This window comes from Rhinolophus hipposideros (genome assembly GCF_964194185.1).
Source record: "Rhinolophus hipposideros genome assembly, chromosome: 14".
Lineage (NCBI taxonomy): Eukaryota > Metazoa > Chordata > Mammalia > Chiroptera > Rhinolophidae > Rhinolophus > Rhinolophus hipposideros.
Window position 1 is genome coordinate 61253666 of NC_138060.1, and position 17692 is coordinate 61271357.

The window sequence follows — 17692 nt, forward strand, 5'->3', positions numbered from 1 at the left end:
GCAGGAGGAAGTCAAAGTCACAAGGGGTGAAACTTTGAAGATGCCAGCAACATTTCAGTTGAGACGAAGATCACAGAGAACTCCTAGTTTTAGCTATATGGTGTGCCATGGTGATTTTGGCAAGATGAATTTTGGGGAGCAGTGGCAGCAGACATTAGCTGGCAAATATCAAGGCAGCGGAAACTGTGAAAGCAGATGGCTTCAAGAGTTTGACTGGAGGGGAAAGGAGACTGGAGGGACTTGGGGTGCTGGGAAGTATCTAAGGATAAGATACTTTTAAGTGCTTAATTGCTAGAAAGGAGAGGGAAAGGGGCCTTGGAAAGGGAATAGTGGAAAATGTGAGAAGGTCTGCAAGGCAGTGTGAACACCCCGAGGAGGAAGGTACCAGTGCTCTAAGTGAGGAGTAAGTCTGGGGCAGAGTGAAGTGGAAGGATGGAAACCCTCCAGCCATGATCTATAACTAGCCTTGGCACCACCATTTCTATGTGGTGCCTCCAACTCCAACTGCCAGCCCCTAAAAGGGGCTGAAGACTCTTTCTGGTCACAGTCAAGGCTCTGCCCACACTCTGGGCAGGCCAGAGGTCAGGTAGGCTAGGCCCCCAATCCACGCCCCCAAGCAGGTCTCACCCCAGGACTGATGGAGCTCTGAGGATGGGACCTCAGCAACCTTTGCTCTGGGAGAGAACAATAATATGAGGCCCATGTTCTACACTTGCTCCCAGAGTCCCCAGCAGGATTTGGTCCCAGCTGCCCACAGTGGTAACCTGCTTGGTGACACCCCCTTGGTTGGTTGCTACCCCTGTGTCCTTGCCACTCCTCTGCTGGTGCTTCCTGGCTTCATCTCCCACATTAACCAGATGCACTGACATCTTTATCTCCAGGTGTTCTTCTAGGAAGAGACAGACATTGTCCATGAAACAGGGGCAAAATAGTAGCAAACACAACCACAGGACCTCTTCTCTTAGGTGACCACTGACTTGTATGAATGAGCCGCTAGCTCACAGGCTTAGCCAGTACTCTGAGTGTTCAGAAGATGGGCCAGGGTCTGGGTCTGAGGTGGGTAGTCCTCTTCACACCAACTTGCTCTGGCCTGACCCCAGAGTTGGCTAGAGGCAAGCCCAGGACCTGAAGATGGACAGTTGCCACAAAGTGACTTGAGCCCCAGAATAGCCCAGGCTTCAGGCCTTACAGAACGTGAGGCCAGAGTGCCCTGCCTGGCCTTGGACTCTTCAAGCTCATCCCCTGCTCAGAGCTACCCTACCCCCAGGACTCCCCCCACTCAGGCCTGTGGAAGGGCCTGTCAAGTACTGACGCCGGCAATGTCTGCTCCTCTGGCGTCCGCTAGCTTCAATGTACACCATAGACCTGTATTCCGTGCCCTGCTCCGTGTCTGGGGAAGAGCGACCCAGAGGCTGTCCCCACCAGAGAGGCCCAGGCCACGCCCCAAGTAGCCTCCCGGGGCACCGCCACGAAGCCTGTCGTTAGGCTCACCAGAGCTCAGTCTTAGTGGGCGGGTGCTGGTCCCTTAAGCCTCCAGGTTCTGCTGGCCGGAATCCCCGCCGATGCTCCCAGGCTGGGTCCGGCTCAGAACGGCCCCCCACCATATACGTATGTGCTGCTCACTGCTGCCTCATTTCTCCCCCCGCCCGAGTTCGGACCCTCAATTCTGGGAAGGCCCGGTGTCCACATGTCCGTTTGTCTGTTCGCCCGTTTGCGTGACTATGGGTCGGCGCGCCCTGCTCCAACCACGGCAGGTGCAGGGTTAAGGCGGGGGGTGGGGGTGAGGTTTTCCCGAGTCGGGAGGGGGGGACGAGGGGCGGACCCCGTGCAGCCCCGCCCAGCGCAAGAGCCGAGCCGGAGCCCCGCGGGAGCCCGGCCTCAGCCCTAGCCAGAGCCCACACCAGCGGAGCCAGAACCGCGGACCCCGCGCCCCGGCGGCGCGGAGCCCCCGCCGGTGAGTCCCGCGGGAGCTGCGCTCAGGGGAAGTTGGGGCGCGGGGTGTAGAACCCTAAGCGCGCTCATCCGGACCCGCCCCCCTGCCGTCCCGAGAGCTGGAAGTTTCGTGCCGGGAGGCCCTCGCTCCAGGGGTCCCAGGAGTGTGGCTCCCTCAGGAAAGGATAGGCTGGGGAACTTGGGGATTTGCTGTGAGGGGACCCAGAAGTGTCTAGCTGCCCGTTCCTGCTGGAAACCCCCTGACTCTGAGACTCTGGGTGTATGGGATCCCCAAATCCTCCTCCTCCCCCAATCTGGACACCAAAGAGGCTGGCCTTTGGGGAACTGACATGGGAAACCCCTGAGGATAGACCTCAAGTGGGGAGGTGGGACCCTGGCGTCCAGCTTTCCCCCTCCCAGTCCCGAATGCCCTGATACTGGCATTTTGGTGAGAACAGATGAACTCTATGGCTCCCAAAAGGGTTGTAAGGAAACCCTGGAGTCTGATCCCAGCAGCGGGTGGGAGACCCTGATGGCTGCCCAGGGCACACAGGAAGCCAGTTAGGGAGAAGGTACGGTAGGACTCGTTCTTGCAGAGCACCAAGGTGAGGATTGTTGAGGGGAAAGGAAGGGGGCTAGGCTGGAGAGTCCTATCCTAATTACCTAATTACCTAGACCTAGATATGACCAGGGAGCTCTTAGGTGAGGGAAGGGGCTGGGAGGAGAATCCTACATGCCCTAGAGGAAGGGGGCAAGTTGCCTCGGTATCTGGGAGTCTGCCCACCTTCTCCCTCCAGGAAGGCCTCCACAGTGGTTTGCTAACCAGCTGGGGTGGGTCCTCCTCCTGCCTTTCCTACCAGTGATTCGGGGCCAGCCCTGCCCTTAGCTACAGGCTGCTCATTTGTACCCTGAGGGCTGGCCAGTGGCCCGACCCTTTATTTCCCCTCTCTCTTCCAGGTGAAAGCAAGGTCCCTGGACTGGTCAGATGCCCCCTGTAGCCCTGGTAGAGTCAAGATGAGGCTTTCATCAGTGAGGCCTGCAGCCTGAGTAGATAGCATGAGCTGCTATTGGAGGTGAACACCATGGCTGCAGGAGGTAGCCGGGCCTTTGCTTGGCAGGTGTTCCCACCCATGCCCACCTGCCGGGTTTATGGCACCGTGGCATACCAGGATGGGCACTTGCTAGTGTTGGGGGGCTGTGGCCGGGCTGGAATGCCCTTGGACACTGCTGAGACACTGGACATGGCCTCACATACATGGCTGGCACTGGCGCCCCTGCCCACTGCCCGGGCTGGCGCGGCTGCCGTGGTGTTGGACAAGCAAGTGTTAGTGGTGGGTGGTGTGGATGAGGGCCAGAGTCCAGTAGCTGCCGTGGAGGCCTTCCTGCCTGAGGTGGGCCGCTGGGAGCGTCGGGCCACCCTCCCGCAGGCAGCCATGGGAATTGCGACTGTGGAGAGAGGTGAGTGGCATCCCAAGAAAGGTCCCTCAGATGCCCCAACACCCGCATTCTTTTCTGATTTCATCCCTTACCCTCAGAGAATGGATAACAGCTGTAAATTCTGCCTGGGTGCCTTGGACATGGCTTTGCCTCCTGTACCCACCCCTACTTACCTCCGAGCTAGGCTAGCAGCAGCCTGAACTGCCTTTTCTAGCTGTGGGAAGACAGATAGCGTTCAGGTTGGCCCCCAGCATGATGCCCTTCCCTGCCCCATCTACTTCTCTAAGAGACAGGAGGGGTGGTCCAATGACTCCCATGGTTATAAATAGTCTGGGGGAGGGGGAAGGGAGCAGGACCTTGGCTCAGAACCAGGCAAGTGCTTAGATTGTCCCCCTGCACACACACACACACATACACACACACACACACACACACACACACACACCAGGGAGCCTGAGATGGACAAAGACCAACCTTGCTTGGGGACAGTTGCCATGGAAACCCCCAGCTGACTGGCCTATCTCCCCAAGGTCCTCAGACATGCCCCCAGTTGACTCTGAGGGCATAACAGGGCAAGAACCTACTACCCTAGTGAAAAGGTAGGGTGAAGAGGTGCTGGCAGAGCTCCTGGGCAGAAGGCTTATGGCCAGCACCCCCATCCTGTAGGCCCAAGCCCTTTTACCAGCTGCCCCCTCACTGATCCCCAGAGCCCCTCCTCAGTCTGAGCTCCATGCTGAGCAGATCCCCATATGCCCTCCACTACTGCCTTAAACCATTTTCTACCCTACTTCCCCCAGGGGTGCCCCCACCTTGTGGCCTCCAGGTCTGACCAGGTCTGGTTCTGCTTGGATGCCAGACTTGGTTGCCATAGCGTCTCCAGGGAGACGGAGACAGATTATAATTAGATCTGCTGCCTCTTGCTCTTCACTTGGAGGGGCCCTGGCCAAAGCAGGAATCCTAGCTCTCCTAGCCCTCTCTCTGGCAGGTCCCCAGCCACCCCTAGGCCTAACCAGGGCAGCTGTCAGTGTGGGATACCCTGGCCAGGCCATGGTACAGTTTGAACTATTCTTTTCTATGCAGATGGAATGGTGTATGCTCTTGGGGGAATGGGCCCAGACACGGCACCCCAGGCCCAGGTTCGGGTATATGAGCCCCGCCGGGACTGCTGGCTTTCGCTACCCTCCATGCCTACACCCTGCTATGGGGCGTCCACCTTCCTGCATGGGAACAAGATTTATGTCCTGGGTAAGGGCCTGTGGGATGTGGGAAAGGGGCTTGAAGTCCAGAAGCACCTATCTCTAGTTAGCTGGGATTAGGCTTAGTCCAGGATGGAGGGACGAGAGAAGCTTTGTTTGGGTGAGCCAGGCTTGCTTGTAGGCTCCGACCTGTGATGGCCCTGCTGCAGTTGGAAAACCAAACCCCAGTGCCTGAGGATCTGAGGGGTGGGCCATCCCTTCTTTGGTGTGTACATAGCTGGGTGTAAGTGGCTGGGGTGGGCAGTGGTGAAGGCTCAGCAACCTGGTAGAGGAGGAGCCTGCCAGGCCCCCAGGGCTCCCTCCCAGGTGCCCCAATTCCATTGGCAGGGGGCCGCCAGGGCAAGCTTCCAGTGACTGCTTTTGAGGCCTTTGATCTGGAGGCCCGTACCTGGACCCGGCACCCAAGCCTGCCTAGTCGCCGGGCCTTTGCTGGCTGCGCCATGGCCGAAGGCAGCGTCTTTAGTCTGGGTGGCCTGCAGCAGCCTGGGCCCCACAATTTCTACTCCCGCCCACACTTTGTCAACACTGTGGAGATGTTCGACCTGGAGCATGGTGAGCAGTGACTGGCCTGGGCTGTCTTCCCTCTCTCCGTGGGATGGAGGGGCGCAGTGTGGGGGAGCCAGATCTGACCTCCCCTCTCTTGCAGGGTCCTGGACCAAGCTGCCCCGCGGCCTGCGTATGAGGGATAAGAGGGCTGACTTTGTGGTTGGCTCCCTTGGGGGTCACATCGTGGCCATCGGGGGCCTTGGTGAGTCTCTGGGGCTAGACATGGAGGGCAGCTCAAGACAGGAAGGAGTGGCCCCCAGCCTGAGCACCACCTCCTGCCCTTCTCTAGGCTCTCCAGGGTTCAGGGCTTTGTGAGCTTCCCTTTCCCAATTTGTGAAGCAGGCAGGGGGTGTGATCTGCACGGCCCAGCCCTTGGGAAACCCTCAGTGCCTGACTCAGGACTTTATGCCAGCAGGGGCCTAGGAGACGGAAACAGAACAAATGACCATGGAATGAATGGACAAATAGGAATAAATTAACGAACGAATGAATGAATGAATAAATCAATGAATGAATGGTAAATGGGGGCAATGAGCAGTAAGGCACTGATAGCCCATCCTGGGGTGATGCCTGCTGGGCCATACTCTGGGCTCAAGGAGCAATAGAGCTGGAGCCCTGTAGCCTATGCCCTTTACAACCTCTGTCTCCTTCCTGCAGGAAACCAGCCATGCCCTCTGGGCTCTGTGGAGGGCTTCAGCCTTGCACGGAGGCGCTGGGAGTCACTGCCTGTCATGCCCACAGCACGTTGCTCCTGTTCTAGTCTGCAGGCTGGGCCTCGGCTGTTTGTGATTGGGGGTGTGGCCCAGGGTCCCAGCCAAGCTGTGGAGGCTCTGTGTCTGCGTGATGGAGTCTGAATGCCTGATGGGACCTTGTCCACTGGAGCAGCTCAGTGCCAGACACAGATGTCTGTCGCTCCTTGTGCTGCTAAGGAAGTGCACTGTGCTCTGTGGGATGAGGGAGGCACAGGCATGGGAATTGGACACATTGCCTCGGGGACTTGTAGGGGGGATGTGTTTCGTCTTTAGCGTAGGACATACGTCTGCATACACCACCTTTACACCCATTCATTCATGGACCATGCCTAGCTCCACCCTTGCTCTGGAACCTATTGGGCCCTGTGTCCTATAGGGAAGTGGGGGAAGGGGAGAGCTGGCCTCATGCCCTGCAGGGTCAGTGGCTACCTGGAGTTGACCAGGTCCACCCCAATGACTGTTCCTGTAAAATCCTAGCTGCCAGCCTGCCTTGAAGACCCCATGGGCACCAGAGTTCAGAGAGTGCAGGGGACACAGAGGGAATGGAAGAGTGGATGCGGGAGGGCCAGAGTAATGTTGGCTTTGGACGCTTTACATTTCTGGCTGTGTCGCCTTGGACCAGTCATTTCACCTCTCTGTGCCTCAGCATCCCCATCTGTAAATGGGGATTTCTGAAACCTTCCTGCCCTACCTACCTCACAGGGCTGTTGTGAGGACCCAGGGAGTTTAGATATGGAAGTAAAAGTGCTGCTAAAATCTGGTGTATGACCCCTGGTGTAAACTCCTATGTTACCCTACAGCCCCGGGCCCTCCTTTGGGGGCCTCACTTCTCCAAGGGATGAGGGTCCAAAGGAGCCTTTTGGATCTGGCCTCTGCCCCCAAAGTGTTCTGGTGTCTCAGCCCCTCCTAAGCCTCAGCTTCTCTTTTGGTGACATAGGATGACTACTGTCCCCCACTGTCCTGGGCGTTAGAGGGCACGGCCAGGATGGCCAGAGAAGAGCCTAGAAAACTACAACGAAACACCATCGGGTCAGGATGTCCTCCCGGTCTTTGTCAGGCAGCATTTCCTCAAAGCCTCTGCTCACCTCCATAGGGAGGGGTGGTTAAATGGGGGCTGTGGCCAGGGCAGTCTCCCTCTGTCCCAGCTATGGCAGGACTGTGTGGCCACCCACAAGATCCCTAGTGGTAGCCTCCCAGAGAAAGCAAAACTGCCCTGGCCTCCTCCTCCAGTCTTTGCTGCCCACTAATAGGGACTATTAACTCTGCTTTCCCAGCAGCCACACTGACTGCAAGCAGCTCACAGCTGGGTTTGCTGCAACAATGGATTTGGGGTCCCGGAACCCATCTATTGTGGCCATGGTAAACCTTCTGGACCCTTAGCCTACTGTAGGCTTTACCCCTTCTCACTCAGTGGCAGGGCTCCCAGGACAGCACCTCCCCTGCCCAGCACCCAGGCACCGTGGGCACAAGCACCGTAGGAGCCAGGCATAGGGCCTGGTAGGGCCTTCCTGCTCTTACAGCCTCTGAGACCTCTTGGGCTGCAAGCACAGACAGGCTGCTGTGTCAGCCATTCTCATTTAATGTTTTGGACCAGTTAAGACACTCGGAGACCCCGGCATGAAGGTAATGCTGCAGCAGCTTGGGTCTTGGGATCCCTGGGAGGTTAGGCAGTGTGTCAGTGACAGGGGCCTGGGCTCCCACATTGTTGCCACGATAACCACTGCGGGATGGCTGGCAGAAGTTCTGCTGGTAGGTGGTGCTGTCACGGGGAAGCCGGATCTGCAGAAAGTGGACAAGGCGCTGTGGGAGATCACTGAGTCCTGGGCCTGACCGGAAATTGGCTTGGTAGGAGGATTCAGGGGGCCGCTGCTGGTGGAACTCCAGCTCACAGGGTGCCCAGCGCAGGAAGGTGTGTTGCTGCCGCAGGCGTTCCAGGTCTTTCCGCCTTCCGACTCCCTGCAGCAGGCAGTAGGGGCCCTCCTCAATGGTCCGGGCCCTTGGCCCACAGTCCTGGCACCAGATATTGCCTTGGGCACCTCCTAAACCCAGCCTCTTGGTGATGCCAGGCCTGTGCCTGGACTCCCTGGCCTGTACCCCAGCCTTTGTGGCCAGCCATGCGTTTCATTGCAGGGTGAAGCCCCCAGACAGTCAGTGGTCCCTAAGATATTTGCATATTGTCAGGCAAGCTGGTGGAGGAAACCAAAGCAGAGGCACCTTCTTTCGGGGCATGGGCTGTTTCCCATGGGAGAGAGGTTGTCAGGAAGACAGACACTCACCTGTCTATATAAGGAGCCCTCCCTGCCCGCAGTGTCTTACCCCCTCCATCCTACCTCCACACCAACTTAGGCTGGAGCCACCCACTCTCCTTCCTCTGCCCAGCACTCACTTTGTCGAAGGCAGTACGGTTGTCATGTTTGGAGAAGAAGTGTTGCTGCACTGGCTCTTTGAAAGAGAGGGAAAAAGAAGGTAGTGGGAGAAAATGGTGCTTACCTGCCCCCAAGATATTACTTCGGAGCTCATAATGGGGGGAAGATGGCAGGACCCACCACCCTTAAACTGCTAAACTGCTAACACCCTGAAAGGACAAATACAAATTAAAGCAACACATCACTTCTGGGATATTTCATCCTGGCACTTGTCCCCAAAACAGATGCCTCTGGGGCCTCTGATTGAGGAAGGGGCTGAGCTATTATCCAGGATATCCTGCCATCAGGGGGCAGTGGTTCAAAGGGTACATTGGGCCCTTAACTCTATATTGCTCAGGACTAGACTTCAGTTTTCTCTGTCCACACTTACTACCCCTCATCAGCAAGCCAGGCACTTGATTCTGAATACCACCAAAAAAATCTGAAATTTCTCCATAGCTCAAGCTCTCCTGAATGCCAGACTCAGTAGCCAACTACAAATATCTAACGGGCATCTCAAACACATGACTGAGCTCTGGATCATTCCCCAAACCCATCCCACCTACAGCCTCCCCCAGCTCAGGTCATGGCAGCTAGAGCTGGCCAAACACCTCAGATCCCCATGATTCATTTCTTTCACACCCTATATCTAATGTGCCAGGAAATCCTGTTGCTACTTCCTTCTATATGTACCCAGGATTGGCCCACTCCTCAGCATAGCCACTGCATTCCCTGGTCCAAGCCACCTTCCAATTTTGTCTGAATAATTGTAAGAGCATCCCCGCCTGGTGTCCCTGCTTCTAACCTTACCCCTCTAGTCTATTGTCCTCTGAGCAGGCAGAGTAATTCTTTTAATACGCAAGTCAGATCACATCCCTTGTTTGCCAAAGATCCACGACATTCCTCATGTTTGTGAAAGCCAAAGTCATCATAGTGGCCCGTGAGACCCACTCAATATTTGATCTCTCTATCACCTCCAGACACACCGGCATCCTCTCTGCTCCTCAAATATACCCGCTACTTCCACCTCTGACCTTCAAACCCCCTGTTCCTTCTGCCGAGCTGGCCATATAACCCCTTCTCACGTACCTCTTGGGAGGCCTTCCTTGAGTGCTACACCAGCAGCCCCATTACCCCAACTCTGCATTTTTCACCTTCTAACATGCTATGTGACTATATATCATGATGTTGCTTATTGTCTGATGTTATCGTCTTGCTCACATCTGTAAATCCATCCTGAAGAACAGTGCCTGGCCCAATATAGTACCTGATCTGGTGAGTTCAGTCTTGGCTGGGTTGGGGTATGAGTAATGGCTGACAGCAGGTTCCTAAGTAAAAGGGGGGATCATCCTACATTGCTGAGCCAGAATCTTCAGGGTGGTATGTGTCTTTAACAAACTCCCCTATTAGGACCTCCTGCCTTAGACAGCCACTGACAGTTTCCAAATAGAATGAAAGCTCCCTGAAGGTGGGTAGCCAGCCGGCCTTACCTTTCACTCCTCATAAAGCAAGCTGACATGACTGGGATTAAAAACCCAGCGCCGTTTTAGAAAAAAGAAACAACAGGAGAAAATCTTCAGAATCTGGAGCTAGACAAAGACTCTTAGACTTGACACCAAAAGAAAGAGCCATTTTAAAAATGGATAAATTGGATTTCATCAAAATTAAAAAACGAAATAAAACAACTTTTGCTCTGTGAAAGTCCACGTGAAGAGGATGAAAGGAGAAGCTACAGACTGGGGAAAAATATTTGCAAACCACATACCCAATAAAGGACTACCAATTAGAAATGCAGAACTCTCACAACTCAACAATAAAATAAACAATCCAATTAGAAAATGGGCAAACAACATAAAAAACATTTCACCAAAGGAGATATAACAAACGGCAAATAACACATGAAAAGATGTTCACCATCATTAAATATCAGGAAAATGCAAATTAAAAGCACAATGAGATATCACAACACATCCATCAGAATAGCTAAAGTGAAAAAAAGAGACGACACCAAATGCTGGTGAGGATGCAGAGAAACGGTATTCCTCATACACTGCTGGTGGGCATGTGCAATGGCATAGTTACTCTGGAAAACAGTTTGGCAGTTTCTTTTAAAAACTAAACATCCAATTACTATATGACTCAGCAGTTGCACTCCTGGATATTTATCCCAAAGAAACAAAAACTTATGTTCACCCAAAAACCTGTACACAGACAGTCATAGCAGTTGTATTTGTAAGAGCCAAAAACTGGAATCAGCCCAGATATCTTTTAATAGGTGAATGGGGTAAACAAACTGGTGTATACATGCCATACAATGAATACTAGTTAGTAATGAAAGGGAATGAACTGTTGACACACACAACAACCTGGATTAGTCTCTAGGAAATGATGCTGAGCAAGAAAAGCCAATTCCCAAAGATTGCATGCTGTATCATTCCATTTATATAATATTTTTGAAGTGACAACATTTTAGAAATGGAGGAGGGATTGGTGGTTGCCAGGGTGAAGGACAGCGGAAGGATGAAGGAGTGGAAGGCAGGTGGACGTGGCCATGAAAGGGTGGCACCAGGGATCCTTGTGACATTGGCAAGGACCTTGACTGTGTTGGTGGATACACAAACCTACAGAGGTGATAAGAATTTATAAATCTTACTATACACACATACAAATAAGTACACGGAAAACTGGGGCAATCTGACTGACAGGTGGATTGCGCCAACATCAGTGTCCTGGATGTCACATTACACTATAGCTTTGCACGATGTTGTCATTGGGAGAAACTGGGCCAAGTGTAGAAGGAATCTATTATTTCTTACAATTGCTTATGAGTCTCCATAAAAATTTCAATTAAAAAAATCTGGGAGGGGATGTGAACTAGAGTCAATACTACTGTAAAAACTATGTATAGTGTCAGATGGGTACTACACTTATCGGGGGGATCACTTCATAAATTATATAAATGTCTAACCACTACGCTGTACACCTGAAACTAATATAAAATAAGACTGAATGTCAACTATAACTTAAAAATATATAGTCATGGAATGTAAAGCATTCCATGGTTTACATGGAATAGGGAATGTAGTCAATTGTATCGTAATAGCTATGTACTGTATCAGATAGGTAGTAGACTTGTTGGGGTTATCAATTTGTGAGGGGTATAAATGTCTAATTACTACCATGTTTCCCTGAAAATAAGACCTTGCTGGACCATCAGCTCTAATGCATCTTTTGGAGCAAAAATTAATATGACCTGGTATTATTTTAATATAAGACTGGGTATAATATAATATAATATAATCCTGGGTCTTATATAATATAATATTATATTTTGCTCCAAAAGATGCATTAGAGCTGATGGCCCGGCTAGTTCTTATTTTCGGGGAAACATGATATGTTGTTCTGTATACTTGAAGCTAATAAAAACATCTGGGGGTCTGGGGCAAGTTCCAATTGACCCCAAGTTCTCCCCCATCACTATCCTCACCTGTAGAATTATACACAGCCCTGCAATGTCTTCGCCTTCATGTGGGAGGCAGCTCTGACTCTGGAAACCCCCTATTCTTACCATGGTAGGATATTCTATCGATGCCCACCGACTGGAGTTTTGTTCTCACAGCTGTGGAAGCCTGGGAAAACGTGCAGTCATTTCCTCTCCACACAGGCAGCTCTGAGAATTCTGTCCCCTGAGGAGAATTTCACCTACATCTTCACTTCTAGCATCCAGGGTTCTTTTCCACTGAGGTGCTAAAACCCCAGGTCTCTGAGCAGGTGGGGCTTGGGCTTGGGTTTCAGCTGAAGACTTTGAGAAGGGGTAGGTTTCCTGGGAGGGGGTAGTGTTTGCATGCAGAGGCTGGGCAGTCTGCAGTCATGGGGTGCTGAGAGATGAATATCTGTGGCAGTCTGAGGCATGGTGGGGACAGGGAGCAGGGACCCAACAACCATGGCACCACCAGCGAAGGACCCGCCCCAACCATGAGTCCCAGGACTCTTGTGTGACCTTAAGAACAAACAGGACCAGGACACATTTCCAAAGAGGCAGGCAGGTGAAGGATAGAAATAAATTTATCTAGTGTAGAAGTAAAAGAATTTCCTTGCATCTGAATGACATGGGTAAAATTTCTACGTGCCCCAAACTAAAGTGGATGCCTCCTCTTGGAAAGGTTTACAATAATAGCTATAATCAGCCAGCTGAAACCTGGTATCACTCAGCAAATAAGAAAATAAAATGTGCACCTTCCCTTAACAGTCCCACTGACTAAAACAGCTTTAGACCTAGAAAGAGCTACGAGACTGGCATTTATACAACCTGAGCCCCAAAGACACAGCTCTTGATGTTTGCGGCTGCTGATAATGCTAGTAAATGCTTTATATATCAAGTCTTCCACCAAAACATGTCCCCCTACTCTGTCCCTGGGGGACAGGTTGAAAGGATGTTGTCTGGGGTAACAGCTGCCACTAAGGACTACTACAAACACCCAGCAGGGAGTCCCTGGACTACTTGGGGCCCATCACTCTCACAAGGGAGGTGGCCCCAGACTAGCAGTTTGGGGCTGCCTTTGGGCCTGCCTCAGTAGGCAGTGCCAGGCAGCTCTTTCACTGGGGATACTAAGGCAGTTTAGGCTTCACAACAGGGCAGCCTCCAGGACCCTTCTGTTGGCCTGGGAAAGTGATTCCTGAGAATCCACATGGCCGATCAAGTAGGACCTGGCTAAAGGCTGGGAAGCAAGAAGGTGCGGTGGGCATTTTCCAGGCACCCCTCCAGGACCCTCCCAATCCCCCGCCACCCTGTTCTTGCCCAGGAGGCTGATCTGAGTGCACTTCTCACCAGGCTGCCTTCCCTCTGGCCCCTAGGAAGCCCTGGGAGGACAGTGGGGGAAGGAGGTAAGAGGTGTTTCTTCTCCTGGCTCCCTCCCAGGCCAGCCCCCACCTGGCTGTGTCTCTCTACCCAAGATCGCCACTGCTGTCAGCGTGGCCCTCTCCATACCACTCTGTCCTTCTGGGTTCTAGGAGCCACGCCTTCCACTTGTCCCTTCGGGCTCAGCTGTACTGACCACTTGGTGGTGGGCAATCTGTGAGACTGCCTTCCCCTGAGGCCCCTCACTTACTCCTCCTGAGTTGTTCTCCTTTGAGTGGGCTCTTTCCTTTGGGAGCCCAACTGATGCCCAGTGCTCCCTCCTCATCTCTAGGCATGGGGCCCTGCATCCCTCTTCTGTTACAGGAAGCCTTTTCCAGCCACTTTAGGCCATTTCTGCCATCATCGCTTGCCAGTTCTCCTTGGCTAGGTATGCGGGTGGGTACCCAGCCTCTTTCTATGCTGCTTCCTTCATCAGAGGAGACCTCCCACTCACTCACTCCTGAGTCCTTGGGCTCTGAGGCTAACTGTAGGCTAGACCATGGCATCAAGGAATCTGATCCTAAGGGCTGTTGTCAGCAAAACTCAAGGCTTACTTCCTGGGTTCTGGAGGCTCTCTCTCCATGGTTGCCCACCCGACCTGGGCCCTGACCCTTCCTCCATCTAGGAGCACTGAGCCAGACTGGTATTTCCAGTCCATCCTGGTATTGGCTCCTCTCCGCCCTGTCTATAGGGGGAAGACCTGACATTTCAGGGAAGACGGGCCCATGCCTCGTGCATGTCCTGGGGATAGGCTGGCCCCAGGTTCCGGTCTAACTATGGTAGGGCTGAGGATGATACTCTTGGGGCCTGAGAGAAGCAGCAATTGGCCAAGCCACCACAGCTACCCGTAAGACTGTCTCGTACCTGACATCGTTGCTGGAACACTGCCGGAGGCTGAGGCTTGGCTGCAAGGCGGTATTCTCGAGCACTTTCACTCTTGAATTGGCCTCTGTAGTGCCCATAGAAGCCATTGTTGTGCTATAATAAGTCAGGTGTGAGGGTAAATCCTACCCAAACCCCAACCCACAGTCCCAGACTCCAGGGCTCCCAGTCTAGAAGCCTCTCGTGGGAGTTCCTGACAGACTAGAAAGAATCTGAGGAGGAAGGACATCCCCGGAGAGGAGCCTATGAGGAGGTGTCTCCCATCAATCATTAGAATAGTCGGCTTCAGCTGTGCTGGCCCACCTGGGAGGGTTATGTGTGTGTGAAGGAGTTCCTTCTTTCCTTCCTTCTTTCCTTCCTTCCTTCTTTCCTTCCTTCCTTCCTTCCTTCCTTCCTTCCTTCCTTCCTTCCTTCCTTCCTTCCTTCCTTCTTTCCATCCTTCCTTCCTTCTTTTCCTCTCTTTCTCTCTCTTTCTCTCTCTCTCTCTCTCTCTCTCTCTCTCTCTCTCTCTCTCTCTGTTTCTTTAATAAGGTCCTAATATGGGCTGGGGAGATAGCAGTGAAAAAACAGAAGGATCCTTGCCCCTATGAATCTTCCTTCTGAGGGGGAGTCAGACAGAGTGAATAAGGTCAGGGAAAAAATAGCCTGATGACTAGCTCAAGAGTGACAAGGGACAGGGACAGATCCTCGTGACAATGGGGGTGGGATCTGAACATAAAAAGGAGTCAGCCATGTGAGGTGCAGCAGAAGAGCATTCTATGTAGTAGGAATTGTAAAGCTCAGCGGCCAGAAAGAGAGATGTTGGAAGAACCACAACAACAAAAGGCCTTCTGACTAAAGGATTATGAGCTGGAGAGAAGCGAAGTGAGGTTAGGGAGGGACAAGGTTAGGAATATGGATTCTCTTCGAAGAGCAAGGGAAGACTTTTCAGCAGGGGAGGGGCCAGACAAGTTCTGAGTTGGGGAGTTGGGGTGATGCACAGCACTGAGCAGAGTTTTGAGGACAGGGCCACTGTCTAGTGGCATGGTCCTTCCCTGGAGGATCTGAGAGGCAGTTGCCTTCATTGTCCTCCCCCCAATGTTAATAGGTCAAAGGTCCCCGAAGAGCAAGGACTGAATGGATCCATCCATTGCAAAGACAGGAACACCTATTTGCAGCTATTCTGAAACTGGAGCACCTAAAGGATGAACTTTCCAAAAGAAGTTTCACCAACAGTGGATACCATCTGGAGAGAATTTCAGAGATGGGGACTGGCAGCAGATACACATGAGCATCTATTAGGGGTCTAAGGAGGGGCTGCACTGTGGTTATGTCATTAGGCAGACACCCTGTGGGTATTCGGCCATGGAGCTCCTGTGGCCCATCCTCTGTGTGCAGAGCACTGCTTGGAGAGGATGGTGTGTCTGGTCCTCCATGATCACATACCTGCACAGAAAGAACCCGTCCCAAGCCAGCCTCTGGCCATCACAGTGGGATTCTAAGCGTGACGGGGAAGCTCGTTATTTTTTCATCCCACTGAAGACTTGGGTCATCCAACTTTACTGTCCGTCCTTCCATTATCTATTGAAATTCCCTTGCTCTATATTCTGTTTAGTTCAATGGTATTTATTGGGCTTTTACTGTATTTCTGGCATGGAGCTGGGCATGGGATATACAGATGAAGGAAAACAGTCTTTGCCCTCAAGATGTTCCCAGTCTAGCAAGCAGTCAAACTCCAGAAGTTTGGGGGAATCAAGCATAGGACTGGGAATGGATGGGGTGGCTAGAGGACTAGAAAGTTCAGCTGGTTAGCACAAGACCAGGACACAGGGAAGGTGGCATGGTGTCAGGAAGACTAAGTAAGCTCCAGAGTGACCTCAGGATGGCAGAGGGCAAGTGGGCAGTTTGGGGCCCTCCACTAGCCTGGATGCTGAATAAAACCCTTGTCACTTTACTCTCATGATTCATTCAAATTTTAGGTACTACCCCAGGGCCAGGATTAACTAAAAAGTGCACTCTTACCCAGGAGCCCACTAAAGCACTTTGCATCTTTTCGGGAAAGGAGCAGAAAAGACAAACTTTCCTCTTGTCTTTCTAAGGCTGTCTAAGGAAAGAATCTCAGGAAGAGAATCTCAGTAGGTCAACTTCTTGTTGCTTGGTGACAAAGGGAGGTTGTGACTGCATAATGCTTCTGAATGTTGAGGCGGCGCCTAGCCTGCTACCCCTTTGTGCTTCCCGCTCTGTTTTTACTTTTTTTAAAAGAATACATTTTGGGGCCGGCCCGGTGGCTCAGGTGGGGTGGTTGGAGCTCTGTGCTCCTAACTCCAAAGGCTGCCGGTTCGATTCCCACATGGGCCAGTGGGCTCTCAACCACAAGGTTGCCGGTTCGACTCCCGCAAGGGATGGTGGGCTGTGCCCCCTGCAACTAGAAAATGGCAACTGGACCTGGAGCTGAGCTGCGCCCTCCACAACTAAGACTGAAAGGACAACAACTTGACTTGGGAAAAAAAAGAAGGCCTGGAAGTACACAATGTTCCCCAATGAAGTCCTGTTCCCCTTCCCCAATAAAATCTTAAAAAAAAAAAATAAATCCAATTAATAATATTTTTTTAAAAAAAGAATACATTTTATTGGGGAATATTGGGGGACAGTGTGTTTCTCCAGGGTCCATCAGCTCCAAGTAGTTGTCCTTCAATCTAGTTGTGGAGGGCGCAGCTCACTGGCCCATGCGGGAATCGAACCGGCAATCCTGTTGTGCAGAGCTCGTGCTCCAACCAACTGAGCCATCTGGCTGCCCGTGTTTTTACTTCTTTGTGAGAGAAATCTTCCCCTCAGCATTAACAGCCTGAGAGAGTCCTTATATAGAAACACATAAGGCTCCAGTGGAGTCTGATGAACTCACAGTCAATGAAATATTATTAAAGAGCATTCAGAGGGAAATCCTGGATTTTTAAAACTGTGCAACCCAAATGCCAGGGTTATAAATGTAGAAAGCATTCCATGGAGTCAGAAGAAATGTTAAAGGTGTTGGTGGCTCTTAGATTAAAATTGCTGCTTCAGAGTAAGGCTCTGTCAATTTCTCAGGAGTTTGTGGTGACTGGGAACATGATTGTGCCCGGTGAATGTTACAAGGGCCTGAGTGAAGGAGAGCATAATAGAGGCACAAAAGAAGGAACATGAAAATATTTCACATCGTGGTTTCATTCCAAGCTATCTCTGGGCAAATAATTGTCTGTCTGTCTCTGTCTCTCTCTCATAACACAGGAACGTGAACAGTTCACACCCTTTGCTAAGCAAAAAAAGCTGGAAATCAGCCTCTAAATATGTGCCAATGAAAAGTTCAACACCAGGAAACACTGAAACCCTGCTGGTGTCATTGGCACAAGACGTACTAGCCAGCAAGTCCACCCTAGTTTAATTACCCTGGAGATCCCTTCTTATATGTATTCACAGGTACAAGAAGTTTCATTGCAGCATCTGTACAGGGGAAAAACAATAAGAAGCCTGAATGTTTACCAACAGGACAATGAGGAAATTGACCTACAGTCGCGCACTGAAATGCTAGAGTTACTATTAATGGGCTATAGATACTTGAATCCACAGAGA

At 52.0% G+C, this 17692-nt stretch overlaps 2 protein-coding genes across 2 annotated transcripts; one reads left to right on the forward strand and one right to left on the reverse strand.

The window, feature by feature from the left end:
• The first annotated feature begins 1457 nt into the window (after positions 1–1457).
• Positions 1458–6688, forward strand: KLHDC8B (kelch domain containing 8B). The gene is made up of 6 exons (XM_081072183.1): positions 1458–1954; positions 2890–3390; positions 4450–4614; positions 4953–5177; positions 5272–5373; positions 5829–6688. The coding sequence occupies exons 2-6, from the start codon at positions 3015–3017 to the stop codon at positions 6023–6025; spliced, it is 1065 nt and encodes a 354-aa protein (XP_080928309.1). The 5' UTR covers positions 1458–1954; positions 2890–3014; the 3' UTR covers positions 6026–6688.
• Positions 6689–7486: 798 nt separating this feature from the next.
• CIMIP7 (ciliary microtubule inner protein 7) lies at positions 7487–16135 on the reverse strand (the record flags this gene model as incomplete). The annotated part of the gene is made up of 4 exons (XM_081072849.1): positions 7487–7900; positions 8310–8363; positions 14090–14203; positions 16109–16135. The coding sequence occupies 4 exons, from the start codon at positions 16133–16135 to the stop codon at positions 7487–7489; spliced, it is 609 nt and encodes a 202-aa protein (XP_080928975.1).
• Between the last annotated feature and the right edge of the window lie 1557 nt (positions 16136–17692).

Excerpts from the sequence above, each read along its gene's own strand:
- KLHDC8B (XM_081072183.1), top strand. The coding sequence starts at position 3,015 with ATGGCTGCAGGAGGTAGCCGGGCCTTTGCTTGGCAGGTGTTCCCACCC. Across the intron at positions 3,391-4,449 it reads AATTGCGACTGTGGAGAGAG|ATGGAATGGTGTATGCTCTT; the intron begins GTGAGTGGCATC and ends TTTTCTATGCAG. Across the intron at positions 5,374-5,828 it reads CGTGGCCATCGGGGGCCTTG|GAAACCAGCCATGCCCTCTG; the intron begins GTGAGTCTCTGG and ends TCCTTCCTGCAG.